Source organism: Acinonyx jubatus, chromosome D2, assembly GCF_027475565.1.
Source record: "Acinonyx jubatus isolate Ajub_Pintada_27869175 chromosome D2, VMU_Ajub_asm_v1.0, whole genome shotgun sequence".
Taxonomy (NCBI): domain Eukaryota; kingdom Metazoa; phylum Chordata; class Mammalia; order Carnivora; family Felidae; genus Acinonyx; species Acinonyx jubatus.
This window is the reverse complement of record NC_069393.1, coordinates 50274526-50292226: the sequence shown is the minus strand read 5'-3', so window position 1 is coordinate 50292226 and position 17701 is coordinate 50274526. Positions and strand designations below refer to the sequence as shown.

The following is a 17701-nucleotide window of genomic DNA, read 5'->3' as shown; positions in this document are numbered from 1 at the left end:
AATAATCATCCCCATCCTCAGATTACATTTTAGTTGGGGGACAGATAATAACATAACTAAGTGGCATAGTGTGTCAGATGGTATGAAAAAAATACTACGGAAAACAGTCAAACCTGAAAACGGATTAGGAGAATGCCAGAATGGGAGTGGTGGTTGTGATATTAAGGAAGGTCAGAGCCCTCACTGAAAAGGTGATATAGAAGCAAAATTCTTTTAAGTGAAGAGGGTAAAGAAAATAGGTGGATACCTAGGGTGGCAGGAGAAAGCCTGGCATGTTAGAGGAAACAGGAGTGAGTGGGGTCAGAATGTGATGAGCCAACGGAAAGTAAAGCATAGGATCAGAGAGATGTCTGGGGAAAATGATGGGGGTCAGTATCTACAGGACCCTGGAAGGACTTCGGTTTTTATCTAAGTGAGATTAGAGGTCACTGGAGAGCTCGGAGCAGAGAAGCGACATATTCTAACTTGTTTTAGGAGGATCACTATGCCGGCCAAAAACAGTATGTGGACCCCAGGTGGAGGCAAGAGTGGAAGCATGGAGCTCAGGCAGGAGATTTTTACAGATGTTCTGGAAAATGGTGACAGTGGCTGGGACCAGAGTGGCAGAGTGGAGGTAGTAAGATATAACTGGATTCTGATGGTGGTGTTCTGATAGCAGAGGTCACAGAATCTGCTAAGGATAGAAGAAAGAAAAAGAAACTGATGAGGACTGACTTCAAGGATTTTGGTGTGAGAAACTGGAAAAATGGGATGACAAATTTTGGAACTATTGAGATTGTGAAGACTGAGGGGCAAACAGGCTTGGAGGAGAGCAAACAAAAAACAGGGTTGTCGTGCTGAAAAAATTAATTGGGCTAATACATTACTTTACCATTGTACTAAATATAAAATGCGGTTAACTTTTCTATTTATTGCTTTCGTTTTTACTGGAATGAAAAATCATAAGGTACCGAACCATTTTTCCAAGCAAGCTTTTATTAAAATATGCCTTAAACAACCAAGGAATTTAAACTGTCAAACATGTGTAATCAGAAACATAACTGTAGTAAAGACTGATTTAACTGATGGTCTATTAATATCAATTTCTATGCATTAGCTCCTTCACACTTTGACATTAAAATAACTGGCAGTGTGGGCGACTGCTGGGAGGGGGGTCGTGTGAAGGACAAGTGAGTGCTGGCAGAGGTCTTGCAGTGGATGACTTCTTACATCTCTTCAACCCTAAGGCAAACCCATTCATAGTGTCTGAAAATCATTAACACATACTTAAAATGCCCAATGACTTATCAAAGAAAGAAAGCTGCAATTATATCGTTACGAAATTATATGTACTATCACAATGTCTAGGCCCCAACTGTGCTGGGTAAGAAAGAACTGACTACCTCTGTTTAGCTGCACCTGGGACCTGAAACACTTTGGCTGGAAGGATTCAGTGAGGGTGGTGTATGTAGAACCATTTTTTAAAAAACTATAAAATACCCTCGAAAGTCAAGTAGTAATTTACCAAATACAATTAGATTTGGTTTTTAAAAGATGAGGCTTAGAGAGGTCTAATATGTTTTTCTAGGGCACACAACTCTCTGGTGACTGGTCCTCAAACATCATTTCTTCTTCCCGGTCATGAGAATTCCGCCTCAAAAGGAAGATTTTACCCAAGTAGGACTCAGAAAAAAAAAGTCTGACCTTAGAAGTTAGGTGCTTCGTTTATCGTTATATCAAGACATTTCTGAAAAATGTAGCCAATTATCCTATCCATTGAACAGAACACACAAAAATGATTTTTTGAGGTCTGTTTCATTAACGTTCCATAGATGTTTCCAATCCACACAAGTATGTTTTTGAACCACTGGAATATGGCAACCCTCATTATATTCAGATTCTGTATCACTTGTCCTTGACTGAGGTTACATTTCTTTAGTATTCTTTCATAACTCAGGTTTTCACAAAAATGTAATAAAGCCTAGTTTATTAGAGAGATTAAAACTACAGAGAGTTTAGAAGTATGACATATTATACCATAACCACCACAGAGTCTCAATGTCTGAGAGGACCTTGTAGGTCACCTAGCACAACCTTCTAGTCAATCTCAATGTGTATTCATGTACTCAGATTATGAAGAGAATTTCTGGTAGCATCACCACTACATTCCTCACTGATCTATATCAGTGTCATGATCCCTAGTCCCTTGGATTTCTATAATATCAATGTAATATATAACTCAGGTAGGATATGCTTGAACCTTCTCATTAACCCTAAGCAAAGATACATTTCAAAATATAAAATTCTCCTTTGGGGTTTCTTGGATTTTTCTCAGGTTTCTCCTTTTAAATCATTTCTCCTGTATTGTCTAGGGTCTAACTCACAATAGTCTAATTCTGGCATCAGAAACCACTGCAAACTCACTTACCCTTTGGTCCGATTTTACACTTTCACGAAAAGGAGGTACCTGAAAAAAAGGATTACGTAGATTCTACCCTATCTGTCCCTTCTAGCACAACCAAAAAATAACATCAATTAGACGTACTAATCATGGCAAAACTTAGTCTCCCCACTCAACTCCATATAGTTAGAAATTCCCATATCTTACTGGGGTTTAAAAGCATTTACATGCCATCTTCTCTGTCTTGAGGTTAGTAGCGTTCTGAACATATTTAGATGGGACTTTTAACTCACCTTCAATATAACAAAACCATATTTAACACAGACCTTGGTCTTGTACTTGGGACCAATTAGCATGGAGTAGCTGGGTGTAAACAGTAAAAGGAATCAGTTTCTTCTCTTTCCCAAGCTAGTTTTTTGTTTCTAAGTAATACTGTTAAATATGAGTAATAAAATGACATAGAACTAAATATACACATAGGTAAATATAAAAGCAATTTACGTTTTCGCCTCTTAGTCGCCATCTTGTCATGTAGATGAATTCCATAGTGTGATCCTTCCCCATAATTTCACCATTGCACAGCACATCCAACTTTAAAAAGAATACAGATCCATTAACGTAAGTAGTTCGTGTCTTACACTTTTTTCCAAATTTCAAAAAAAGATTCAAATAGTTATAAAAAATAGAGGTATTATCCATTATTTAAAAAGAGCATTGAATATTTTTATTAAAAGCACTGGTCCATTTCATAAGTATTAACAATTCAGATAGAAGTAACATGAAGGACTGCTTGTCTTGTCCCACATACCTGTCACTCAAGTCTATACACATAATTTTGAAATGCAGTGTAAGATTTTTTAGTCCATGTCTCTGTGCACTTACAGGTTTAGACATATTTCCATGATTGTCTCTTACAGAATGAGGAGGAACTGTGGAGACCTCACAGCACCTGGGGCTTATGAGCTCACCTCTCAGAATCCTTTCACCTTCCCAAGATTTAGAGGACTTGCTTTCCTCTCATTAGTTTGTATTCCAAGAGGGTAAATGAATGAATGTGGATACAAGATTTTTGGGGACGTCAAGGCATATGAGAACTTCTGGTAATTACCTGTAGCTAAAGTCGACAGAACAGTTAGGACCACGCCACAGGCCTGTGTCTTCTAGGGCTCTCTGGCCTGTTTTGCTTGGTTGGTAACTTGCATAATACTTCCAGGACCCTCTTCTCACCTTGCATCAAACTTCAAAAAAGGTTGCGTGTTTCAAAGCTCACTTTTGCTCTAGAGTTGCAGGAACCAAACAACCCCCCAAATCCTTAATTAAGAAGGCCCCAAGAACTGTGGCTATGATTTGCCAATTCAACAAAACATAAACAAACATTTATCATAGGCCCCCAAAGTAAAACATTTCAGTTCTTTAGCTATTAAAAGCAAACTGATAAGAGTTTAATTTAAAGTGTGGAAAGGGGGAAGAAGAATGGGTTTTAAATAATTCTGTGTTTGGCTAGATAGAGATTAGAGAGTCCTGAACTTTAAAAGTCTAAAATGAGTAGAGTTCCAATTGTATTACACAAATGTTTAGCTAAATTATATTGATTTTTTGATGATTTATGGTGACTTACATGGACCTCAAAATGTTTTTTAGACATTTTTAAAAAGACAAAATAGTTTTATTTTTATTTTTTTAAGTTTATTTTATTTATTTCAAAGAGAGACAGAGAGCACAGGAGGGGCAGAGAGGGAGAAAGAGAGAATCCCAAGCAGATTCTTCACTGTCAGCACAGAGCCTGATGTGGGGCTTGAACCCACGAACTGTGAGATCATGACCTGAACTGAAATCAAGCATCAGATGCTTAACTGACTGGGCCACCAAGGTGCCCCGATGATTTTTTTTTTTTTTTTAATCTTGCCTGTAAAATAAACTCATAAGCAAAGAAGTAAAGAGATTTAGGATGCAATCCCTAATTCGGTATGCTGCTTCTGTTGTCATTTACAAATGAAACTATCTCCCCCAATGAGCAATGCTGTTGCAAAAGGCTTCAGCTCATAAGTATTTCATTACTACATCCTCCTATATGTTAAGACAGCAAAATAAGGGAGGAACCAGTAAATCCTTCTAAAAATCACAGGAAAAGTCCTTTACACTGGGATAGACAAGGAGCTGTCAGTGGACTGAGTCTCCTGCCTTGCTGTTTTCTATGGAGAGAGATGATAAGTGCCGGCAGTAAGACTGTGAGAGAAATCATCCTCTCAGCTCTAACAACTTCCTGGAAACTAGAAAATAATTGAGTCACACCTGAAAGTAAGGAAATAAAACTGCATGTGGTATTTTGTAAGAAGATAATAAAGTACAAAAACAGTTTCATTTTCTATTTTCACTGTTGTATCTGTATCTTTTACTTTACCAAGTACATAGGGCTTTGATTAACTCTCATACTTTTTTTCCCTAATGTAAAAGTTGATGTCTCTGGAAATGTTTTAATATGTGTGGGACCAAACCATAGTAAGAATTTTTAATCCATAGATTAATTAGTTGTCTGAGAGAAGTTTTTAAATAAATTTAGGATCAGAGGCTTCCTCATAATACAGTCTTAATACCTGTCAATGCCTATGTTCAAATCCTATTTTATTTCTACTATGATAAACTATTCATATTAATATTACTATACCTAAGCCTGAAGAACTATGTTGCCTTTGATGTCTTTGTTTATACAGAACACTAGTTTGGTCTTTAGTTTTTTCAGAAGCTATTCTCAGAACCCAAAGGGGAGCAAGAGAAAATTAACAGAAGTTGTAAGACTGCCATTTGGGCAGGTGAGAAATGGTAACCGTATCTCCTCATTATGTTATAGCTGTAATTCTAGCATCTTAAACATTCTCTAAACATTGAACACATTACAAGCTGTGCTGTGATCAACATCAGGGCAATTTACCTCTCCTGTAAGGAAACTGGTAGACCGCATTTATGCAGATGCAATTACATTGGTTTTACCTTCTGCTAAACAATATCACTTTTGCAAATCACATAATTAAAGGAACGCTATTTGTAAAATCCCTTTTCATAAAAAGACAATGTTTTACATTCTGAAAAAGAAGTCTATAAAGAATTGGTAAAACTGGATCTCAAAGGTCTCAGATTAAAAAAAAAAAAAAAGACCCTAAAGCATGTTGGCATTAAAGTCCAGTTAGCTGAGATATTTATTTTTGGATCACTTAATATTATTTAGGTATCTCCTCTAATGATAAAACACTAAATGCATTTGTATGTTTTAGTCAGGATGTTAAAAAATACACATTACATAAACAGAATATTACATTCTCAAAATTAATTTTTAACACAAAAATAACCCGTTTCCACAAAATTATTGTTAATTTTTACTTCTTTTGTTAGAATTTTACTTCAGATTAGAATTATCAAAATGATCAAGATTGTATTGTTAACTTACCTCATAAGAACTTGGAAGTTTTAGTTTTAAACTTAAAAATTTTTTAATAGTTCCCACAGTTACACGGGTAGAACATCGAATGAATTTCTTCATTAAACCCTAAAGGAAACAGATTATTAGTTAAAATATATCTTGTAATGAAACCACAGGTGTCATTTCCCACTATCATTTTGAGGATTTTCAAAATATATTCTGAAAATGTTTCAAATTATACTCTTTAGTATTACTAAATAAAAAATGTTTCTAATTCTTAGATACTTACATGGTATTCTTCAAGAATGTACTATTATGTACACTCAGAAAATCCTGGGAAATTGAAAATCTTCATACCTCTAGACATGTCTAGAAATGTCTAGAAGTATGCAGATTGTCAATTTGTTTAGTTAACAATGCATTATGAATTTAATCAAAAATAAAGGTCACAAAAAGAATATAAAATATTTTATTAAAGAATGTCACTTCTAAAAGAATTAGGGATATTTTTTAAAAGTCTCATAAACTTTTAAATATTTTTTAAAAGAGCAGTGATCTCAGATGGGGCCATAAGGAGCCCCAGAGTTCAGTAGAGGCCAGTCAGGTGACAAGATCCCTAGCAAGTAAAAGTCATGTGGAACGGACTCTGGTTCTGGAGAAACATGTCCCAGTCAGTGTCTGATGGGCTGTGACTACTTTACTGGAAAAACATGTTCTTTGTACCTGGATTTTTCTCATTTTATTAGCAGTACTGACTTACTCTTTTAGCATGAACATCACTAAAATATATGAACCAATCCAGAATGAATGCTCAAACTAAAATTAGTCAAAATGAGGTATGGAGACATGATAAACACGAACCAGTGTGTGAAACAAAATTACATCTCCAAACCTTAAAAGTTTTCAACAGTAAAACAAAAACCAGCAACTGAATCTTTTAAAGGTATAAGGTATTACTTCTACTTATATATACAGGATATTCTTAAATTCACTAAGGCCAAAGTAGAGCCATCCAGTCAGTATGTATTCTTAGCAAATGTGTTCCTGGCAAAATATATTTCCTAGCAAAGACCGACAGAAACAAATTTACAAATGATACTTGGTCACTATTTAGATGGTAAAGTAACCATTAAAAGAAAACAGAAGTCAAAAGTTACATCTAAAGCAAAACACACACTAGACATTTCAAATGGAAAGACTGATACTCTAGATAGCGTGAAAATGAAGGGATAAATATTCACATAGATCTTCCCTGTTATCTATTCCCATCATCTAAACTACCCCAATGTTTCCAGTCTATTGTTCCAAACGGTTTATAAAGAATTCTTGGTACATTTTATAGGTTCTAGTTAAGTTAGAGTATAATGTGAAGGTACTAGAAGACCCTCTAAGTATATTATCATCTGCAGAGAAATCTCAGCTTGTTAAAATAACCTACAGAAATGAACATGGCATCACTACTTTTTGGAAATTGTTAATAAGGAGAGAGCTGTCAGAAGAGTTAAGAGAAGATTTTAAAAATTGGGCAAAAGCTTGTCTCTGGAATTTATAACTCAATAAACTTTGACATTATTCTCTAACAAAATTCCAGCCTGAATTATTTAATATTTGATTTGTAAGTACTTAGAAAATGACAATATAACAATTATGCATTCTCCCTCTACAGAAACATTTTACAATTATACCAAATTAATCTTGCTGTTTCCTAGATAGGTACACCTAGAAACTCCTATACAGACCTCTGAATCAACAAGTAATCAACACGTTTTAAGAGAGGCAATGACAAGAGTGCTGAGTAGATGACCAGGAAGAGATGATCCTAAGAGCAGTGCATCTTCCCGGCATTCCCTTTCAGAACACACAGAAAATGGAAACATCTGGACTACACACAGGGGGTTAACGGGAGACTGCTGGCTGGGACAGCAGCTGTGTAGTCAGCTGCTCTGGTGGGATCAACATTTCAGGCTCCCCTGTATATCTGAAGAAATATTACCTTTCTCTTGCATGGCACAGTGCCTTGCCTTCTAACCTGCTCCCTAAACTCAAACCAGAAGAGGAACAGTTAAAAAAAAAAAAAAGGCTCCTTTCTGCTTCTAAGGTGGTTACCCTAGAGGCACTTTTACTTTTTTTTATCTCTTGGTTTTAAAAGATGTAAGAGACTAGATTTGAAATCAGCTAGTGGTCAAAATCATGAGTTATACAGGTTTCCAGTTATGTAGAATACAATGCAACAAATTCTAGTTCTTATGATAATGATTATTTGAGGTTATTTTTTTTAAACCCAACCCCCTGTTTCTTCTGTCATCTTCGGAATGGTAGGGCTAGTATCTTCACCAGCTAAAACGGCTATCAAGCTTGACTTTGACTTTTTTTTTTTTTTTTAATTTGTAACTAGGTGTGGTGATGGATATATATACTTTTAAAGTTTTTTAAAGTTTATTTAGAGAGAGAGTGTGAGCAGGAGAGGGGGAGAGAGAGAGGGAGAGAGAAACCCAAGCAGACTCCGCACTGCCAGCACAGAGTGTGACATGGGGCCTGAACTCACGAACCGTGAGATCATGACCTGAGCCGAAACCGAGAGCCAGACGCTTAACCAACTGAACCACCCAGGCACCCCGACTTTAACTTTTTTTTAAATTGAAATTCAAATACCATAAAAGTCACCATTTAAAATGTACAATTCAGTAATACCAGTATATTCATGAGGTTATGCAATCATTACCATTATCTAATTCCAGGGCATTTCATTACCCCACTAGGAAACTTACTTATTAGCAGTCACTTCTTCCTTTTCCCTAGACCTGACAAAAGCCAATCTACTTTCTGTGTCTATGGACTGCCTTTTCTGGACATTTCATAGCAATGAAATCATACAATATGTGGCCTTTGTTTCTGGCTTCTTTCACTTGGCATAATGTTTTCAAGGTTCATTCATGTCATAGCATGTTACAGTATTTGATTCTAGCTTATAGTTTATTAAAAACTATCATATTTTCCTTTTTGTAAAAAAAAAATTACATGCATCCTAGTGGGTGTGAAGTGTCATGTGATTTTGGTTTGCATAGCCCTAATGACTAATGATGTTTAGCATCTTTTCATGTGTTCATTGGCCATTTGTACATCTTCTTTGGAGAAATGTCTATTTAAATCCTTTGCCCACTTTAAAAAAATGGGTTATGTTTTGTTGATTGGTAAGAGTTCTTTATATATTCTAAATACTAAAGATTTATCAGATACCTGATCTGCAAATACTTTCTCCCATTCTGTATGTTGTCTTTTCACTTTCTTAGTAGTTCACAAATGAGATCATGACCTGAGCTGAAATCAAGAATCTGACATTTAACCAACTGAGCCACCCATACACCTCCCCCACCTTTTTAAGTAGGCTTCATGCGAAGCTCAAAGCCCAGTGTGGGCCTTGAACTCAAAACCCTGAGATCAAGAGTTGGATGCTTAACTGACTGAGCTACCCAGGGGGCCCTGATAGTGTTCTCTGAAAAGCACAAAAGTTTTTACTTTTGAGAGAATCTAATTTATCTATATTTTTTCTTTTGATGCTTTTGCTGATGGTATCATTTTTAAGAATCTACTGCCAAATCCAAGGTCATGAGATTTTATCTCTATGTTTCTTCTAAGAGTTTTACTGTTTTAGCTGTTACATTTAGGTATGGGTTCATTTTGAGTTAATTTTTGTATATGACATGAGGTAGAAACCCAACTTCATTTCTTGCATGTGGATATTCAATTGTTCCAGCACCATTTCTTGAAAAGACTATTCTTTCCCTTGAGTTAGCTTGGCCCTCAAGTCAAAAATAAATTCATAATCGACACGTGTGTTTATTTCTGACCTTCAATTCTTTTCACTGACCTATATATCTACCCTTTGTCCAGTACCATACTCTCTTGATTACTGTAGTTTTGAAGCAAGTTTTGAAAACGGGACTTTGAGTCCTCCAGCTTGTTGTACTTTCTCAAGATTGTTTTGACTGTTCCAGGTCCCTTGGATTTCTATAAGGGAAATAGGATCAGCTTGTCAATTTCTGTAGAAACAGCAGTTAGAATTTGGGTTAGGGGTTTTCACTAAATCTGACCAATTGGGGCAGGACTGCGGTCTTAACAATATTAAATCTTCTAATCTATGAACATGGGATATATTTCCATTTCTTAGGCCTTCTTCATTTCTATTAATGTTTTGCAGTTTTCAGCATATAAATCTTATGCTTTCTTAAATATATTAAGTATTTCTCTTTTTGATACTATTAGTGGATAAGGGTTCCAATACATCTGTCATCCTCTACATCCTCACCAACACTTGGTATTTTCTGTTTTGTTTTTGATAGTAGCCATCCTAATGGGCGTGAGGTAATATGTTATTGTGGTTTTGATTTGCATTTCTCTGATGATTATTATGTTGAATATTTTTTCGTGTGTCTGCTGGCTATCTCTATGTCCTTGGAAAAATGTCTATTCAGGTCCTTTCTCCATTTTAAAAAATTGGGTTGTTTGGTGGTGAGTTGCTTAAGTTCTTTATATATTTTGGATATAAACTCCTAACAGATACATCATTTGCAAATATCTTCTATTCAGTAGGTTGCCTTTTTGTTTTGCTGGCAGTCTCCTTTGCTGTGTCAAAGCTTTTTATTTTGGTATAGTCCCAACAGTTTATTTTTGCTTTTTCCCCCTTGCTCAAGGAGACATATCTGCAAATATGTTGGAAGAATGATGTCCAAGATATTACTGCCTATGTTTTTTTAGAAAACATAGAATTTTATGGTTTCAGATCTCACATTTAAGTCCTTAATCCATTCTGAGTTTTTGTGTATGATGTAATAAAGTGGTCCAATGTTATTCTTTTGCATGTAACTGTCCAGTTTTCTTAGCACCATTTATTGAAAAGATGATCTTTTCCTGATTGTATATCTCCGTCCCCTTTGTTGTAGGTTAACTGACCTTGTAAATATGGGCTTTCCATTCTGTTTCATTGATCTATGTGTCTGTTTTTGTGCCAGTATCACACCATTTTGATTACCATAGCTTTGTAGTAGATCCTGAAATCTGGGATCGTGGTGCCTCCAGCTTGGTTATTCTTAAAATTGCTTTGGATATTCAAAATCTTGTGGTTTCATACAAATTTTAGGATTATTTGTTCCAGTTATGTGAAAAATGCTATTTGTATTTTGATAGGAATTACATTTAAATCTGTAGATTGTTTCAGTAGTATGGACATTTTAGCAATATTAATTCTTCCAATCCATGAAAATATCTTTACATTTGTGGTATCTTCAATTTCTTTCATCAGTGTCTTCTAGTTTTCAGAGTATAGGTCTTTCACCTCTTTAAATTCCCTAGATAATTTATTATTTCTGGTACAACTGTCAATGAGATTGTTTTCCTAATTTCTCTTTTTGCTACTTTATTATTCATGTACAAAAATGCAACAGATTTCTTTATATTAATATTATATTAATTTTAATGAAACTTTACTGAATTCATGTATTCTATAGTTTTCTGGTGGTTTTCCATATATAGTATCATTCATCTGCAATTAATGAGTTTAACTTCTTCCCTATCAATTTGGATGCCTTTTATTTCTTTTTCTTGTCTGATTGCTCAGCTAGGATTTCTAGTACATGATGAATAAAAGTGGTGAGAGTGGACATCCTTGTCTTGTTCCTGATCTCAGAGGAAAAGTTCTGTTTTTCATCACTGAATATGATGCTAGCTATGGGTTTTTCACATATGGCCTTTATTATTTTGAAGTATGTTCCCTAAAATCCATGTTGTTGAGAGTTTTTATCGTGAACAAAGGTTGTATTTTTGTCAAATGGTTTTTCTTAATCTAATGAGATAATTGTGGTTTTCATCCTTCCTCTTGTTAATGTGATATAACACTGATTTGCCAATATTCATCCACCCTTTAATCCCTGGAATCCCACTTGATCATGGTAAATGATGCTTTTAATGTATCATTGAATTCAGCTTGCTAATATTTTATTGAGGAATTTTAAATCTATGCTCATCAGGGATGTTGGCCTGTAGTTTTCTTTTTCTGTAGTGTCTTTTTGCTGGCCTCATAGAATGAATTTTGAAGATTTCCTTCCTCTTCTATTTTTTGTAATAGTTTGAGAAGAATAGGTATTAACTCTTCTTTAAGTGCAGGTAAAATCTGGGGCGTCTGGGTGGCTCAGTCAGTTAAGTGTCCAACTTCAGCTCAGGTCATGATCTCACAGCTCCTGAGTTTGAGCCGCACATCGGGCTCTGTGCTGACAGCTTGGAGCCTGGAGCCTGCTTTGGAATCTGTGTCCCCCTCTCTCTTTGCCCCTCCCCCGCTCGCACTCTATTTCTCTTCTTAAAAATAATTTTATAATTAAAAAATTATTTAAAAAATTTAAATGTTTGGTAGAATTTATCTCTGAAACTATCTGATCCTCTGTTTTTTTTTTTTGTTTTTTCAATTCTGTTACTATTAACCAGTCTGTTCAAATTTTTTACCTTTCCTTGATTCAGTTTTGGAAGACTGTATGTTTTTAGAAATTTATTCATTTCTTCTAGGTTGTCCCAATTTGTTCGCATAGGATTTTTCATAATATTCTCTTATAATTCTTTGTATTTCTGTGGTGTTAGTTGTTATTTCTCTTTTTTCATTTCTGGTATATTTGAGTCTTCATCTTTTTTTTCGTGATGAGTCTAGCTAAAAGTTTATCAAATTTTGTTTACCTTTTCAAAGAAACAGCTCTTGATTTCATTGAGATTTTTTTTTTTAATCTCTATTTCATTTACTTCCACTCTAATCTTTTAGTTTCTTCCTTTGCTAATTTCAGGCTTTGTTCTTTTTCTAGTTCCTTTAAGTATAGAATTAGATTGTTTGAGATTTTTCTTGTTTCTTGAGATAGTCCTGTATTCCTATAAATGTCCCTCTTAGAACATTTGCTGCATCCCAATAATTTTGGATAGCTGTGTTTCCATTTTCATTTGTCTCCATGTATTTTTTGATTTCCTCTGTAAGTTCTTTAATGACCCAATGGTTGTTTAGTATCATGTTGCTTAGCCTCCATGTGTTTGTTTTTTTTTTTTTTCAGTATTTTTCTTGTAATTGGTTTCTAGTTTCACACCATTATGTTTATTTTTTTTAATTTGAGAAGTCCTTTTTTCATATTTTAGTTATATTTTAATATACAGTGCAACATGGGTGTCACAAGTAGATTTCAGTGATTCATCACTTACATACAATATCCAGTGCTCATCACAAGTGCCCTCCTTAATACCCATCGAACCATGTAGCCCATCTCCTACTCTCCTCCTTCGTCAACTCAATTTGTTCTGTATTGTTAAGAGTCTTTTGCGGTCTGTTTTCCTTTCTTCTCTTTTTTCCTCCCCCTTCCCATATGTTCATCTGTTTTGTTTCTTAAATTCCACATGAGTGAAATATATATTTGTCTTTCTCTGATTGACTTATTTTGCTTAGCATAATACATTCTAACTCCATCCACATTGTTGCAAATGGCAAGATTTCATTTTTTGATGGCTGAGTAATATTCCATTGTACATATATACCACATCTTCTTTATCCATTCATCAGTTGATGGACATTTGGGCCCTCTCCAAAGTTTGGCTGCTGTTGACAATGCTGCTATAAACATTGGGGTGCATGTACCCCTTTGAGTATTTTTGTATCCTTTGGGTAAACACCTAATAGTGCAATTGCTGGATGGTAGGGTAGCTCTGTTTTTGGTTTTTGAGGAACCTCCAGACTGTTCTTCAGAATGGCTACACCAGTTTGCATTCCCACCAACAGTGCAAGAAGGTTCCCCCTTTTCAACATCCTTGCCAATGCTTGTTGTTTCTTGTGTTGTTAATTTTAGCCATTCTGACAGGTGTGAGGTGGTATCTCATTGTGGTTTTGATTTGTATTTCCCTGATGATGAGTGATGTTGAGCATCTTTTCATGTGTCTGTTACCCATCTGGATGTCTTCTTTGGAAAAGTGTCTATTTATGTCTTCTGCCTATTTCTTAACCAGGTTGTTTGTTTTTTGGGTGTTGAGCTGGATAAGTTCTTTATTGATGTTGGATACCAACCCTTTATCAGATACGTTGTTTGCAAATATCTTCTCCCATTGTGTAGGCTGCCTTTTAGTTTTGTTGATTGATTCCTTCACTGTGTAGAAGCTTTTTATCTGATGAGGTTCCAATGGTTCATGTTTGCTTTCATTTCCCTTGCCTTTGGTGATGTGTCTAGTAAGAAGTTGCTCTGGCTAAGGTCAAAGAGGTTGCTGCCTGTGTTCTCCTCTAGGATTCTGATGGTTTCCTGTCTCACATTTAGGTCTTTCATCCATTTTTAATTTATTTTTGTGTATGTTATAAGAAAGTGGTCCAGGTTCATTCTTTTGCATGTCACTGTTCAGTTTCCCCAACACCATTTATTGAAGAGACTATTTTCCATTGGAGTTCTTTCCTGCTTTGTTGAAGATGAGTTGGCTGTATAGTTGTGGGTCCATTTCTGGGGTTTCTATTCCATTTCATTGATCTATGTGCCGGTTTTTGTGCCAGTATCAGACTGTCTCAATGACTACAGCTTTGTAATATAGCTTGAAATCCAGGATCGTGATGTCTCCAGGTTTTGTTTTTCTTTTTCAGGACTGTTTTGGCTATTCAGGGTCTTAAGCGGTTCCACACAAATTTTAGGATTGTTTGATCTAGCTCTGTGAAGAACACTGGTGGTATATTGATAGGGATTGCATTAAATGTATAGATTGCTTTGGGTAGTATAAACATTTTAACAATGTTTGTTCTTCTAATCCATGAGCATGGAATGTTTTCCATTTCTTTATGTCCTCTTCAAAGTATATAAATCAATTAATGACAAACACCCAGAAACCCAATAATGATACAATAATAGTAAGGGACTTTAATACCTCACATACAGCAATGGACAGATTATCTAATCAGAAAATCAGTAAGGAAACAATGGCTATGAATGACACATTGGCCTGCCTGGATGTACTTAACAGATACATTGAGAACATTTCATTCTAAAGCAGCAGAATACACATTTTTCTCAAATGCACACGGAACATTCTCCAGAATAGATCACATACTGGGTCACAAATCAGCCCTGAATAGGTACAAAAAGATCGAGATCATACCATACATATTTTCAGATCGCAATGCTATGAAAATTGAATTCAACCACAGGAAAAAATTTTGAAAGCCCTTAAATACATGGAAATTAGAGAACATCCCACTAAAGGATGAATGGGTTAAACAGGAAATGAATGAAGAAATAAAAAAATACATGAAAGCAAATGAAAATGAAAACATGACAGTCAAACCCTTTGGGATGAAGCAAAGGCAATCCGAGAGGAAAGTATATAGCAATTCAGGCCTATTTCAAGAAGCAAGAAAGGTCTCAAATATACAATCTAACCTAAAGCCAGCAGAAGGGAAATAATAAAATTAATAATAATAATTAATAATAATAATAAAAATAATAAAAATAATAAAGATTAGAGCAGAAATAATATAGAAAACAAACAAAAAAACCCCAGTAGAACAGATGAATGAAACTAAAAGCTGATTCTTTGAAAGAATTCACAAAATTGATAAACCCCTAGCCAGACTTACCAAAAAGAAAAGAGAAAGGACCCAAAGAGATCACAAACAAAAGAGATCACAACCAACACCACAGAAATACAAACAATTATAAGAGAATAATATGAAAAATTATATGCCAACAAATTAGGCAATCTGGAAGAAATGGACAAACTCCTAGAAACTCACAAACTACCAAAACTGAAACAGGAAGAAATAGAAAATTTGAACAGACCCATAACCAGCAAAGAAATTGAATTTGTTATCAAAAATCTCCCAACAAACAAGAGTCCTGGGCCAGATGGCTACCCTGGGGAATTCTACCAGACATTTAAAAAGAGTTAAACTTATTCTCAAACTGTTCCAAAAAAATAGAAATGGAAGGAAAGTTTCCAAACTCCTATGAAGCCAGGCAGCATTAATTCCAAAACCAGACCTCACTAAAAAGGAGAATTACAGGCTAATATCTCTGATGAATCTGGGTGCAAAAATTCTCAACAAGTTCCTAGCAAATTGAATTCAACAGTACATTAAAAGAATTATTCACCATGAGCAAGTGGGATTTATTCCTGGATTGCAGGGCTGGTTCAGTATTTGCAAATCAATCAGTGTGATACACCCCACTAATAAAAGAAAGGGTAAGAACCATATGATCCTGTCAATAGATACAGACAAAGCATCTGTCAAAATACAGCATCTGTTCTTGGTAAAAACCCTCGATAAAGTAGGGATAGATGGAGCATACCTAAACATCATAAATGCCATATATGAAAGACCCACAGCTAATATCATCTTCAATGGGGAAAAACTGAGAGCTTTCCCCTATGGTCAGAAACAAGACAAGATGTCCACTCCCACCATTACTATTTAATACAGTACTGGAAGTCTTAGCCTCAGCAATCAGACAATAAAAAGAAATAAAAGGCATACAAATTGGCAATAAAGAAGTCAAACTTTCACTATTCACAAATGACATGGTACTATATGTAGAAAACCCTAAAGACTCCACCAAAAAAATTGCTAGAACACATGAATTCAGCAAAGTTGCAGGATAAAAATCAGGACGTTGCATTTTTATACACCAATAATGAAGGAGCAGAAAAAGAAATCAAGGAATCAATCCCATTTACAATTGTACCCAAAACAATAAGATACCTAGGAATAAACTTTTCTAAAGAGACAAAAGATCTGTACTCTGAAAACTACAGAAGAGTTATGAAAGATAGTTTCATACCATTATGATTGAGAAAGATGCTTGGTATGATTTTAGTCTTAAGTTTATCAAGACTTGTTTTGTGGCCTAATATGCAGTCTGTCCTAAAGAATGTTCCATGTGCATGGGGTGCCTGGGTGGCTCAGTCAGTTAAGCATCTGACTTCAGCTCAGGTCATGATCTCACGGTTTGTGGGTTTGAGCCCTGCCATCAGGCTCTGTGCTGACAGCTCAGAGCTTGAGGCCTGCTTCAGATTCTGTGTCTCCCTCGCTCTCTGCCCCTCCCCCACTTAGTGCTCTGTCTCTCAAAACTAAACATTAAAAAAAATAACGTTCCAGGTGCACTTCAAAAGAATGTGTATTCTATTTTTTAAAACATTTTTTTTTTTACATTTTTTAACATTTATTTATTATTGAGAGACAGAGCATGAGCAGGGGAGGGGCTGAGAGAGGGGGAGACACAGAATTGGAAGCAGGCTCCAGGCTCTGAGCTGTCAGCACAGAGCCTGATGCGGGGCTCGAACTCACAAACTGCGAGATCATGACCTGAGCCGAAGTCGGACACTTAACCAACTGAGCCACCCAGGTGCCCCTACACCTTTCTATTTTATGTATCCCTTGACTAATTTTTGTAGATAGAACTGATTTTACTACTCTGTGTAAAGCAATACAGGTTCCCCCTGCTTTCATACTTTTCTTATTTCTAGTTATGGCCTTTTTTTTTCTACTTAAAGAGTTTCCTGTAGTATTTCTTATAAGGTTAGTTTAGTGGTGATTAAATCTTTTAACTTTTTTGTCTGAGAAACTCTTATCTCTCCCTCATTTCCGAAAAGACAGATTTTCCAGGTAGAGTATTCTTGGCTGTAGGTTTTATGTTTTTTCCTTTAGCACTTTGAATATATCATGCCACTCCCTTCTGGACTGCAAAATTTCTGTTGAAAAATCAGCTGATATTCTTAAAGGGTTTCCCTTGTATGTAACTCAGTTTTTTCACTACTTTTAAGATTCTTTGTCATTACTTTTTGCCATTTTAATTATTACCTGTTGTCATGTGGACTTCGTTGGGTTCACCTTGTGAGGGACTCTCTGTAATTCCTGGATGTGG

General features: G+C 35.5%; 1 protein-coding gene across 5 annotated transcripts in view; it reads right to left on the bottom strand.

Moving 5' to 3' along the window:
* Nucleotides 1-17701, bottom strand: part of PCGF5 (polycomb group ring finger 5) — a 122847-nt gene that overhangs the window by 16009 nt on the left and 89137 nt on the right. For all 5 annotated transcript variants that reach the window (XM_053207559.1, XM_053207560.1, XM_053207561.1 and 2 more), the window contains exons 7-8: nucleotides 5823-5921; nucleotides 2882-2971 (exon numbers count right to left, since the gene is read on the bottom strand). In XM_053207559.1, coding sequence (XP_053063534.1) covers nucleotides 2882-2971; nucleotides 5823-5921 — 189 coding nt within the window. The remainder of the gene's footprint in view (nucleotides 1-2881; nucleotides 2972-5822; nucleotides 5922-17701) is intronic.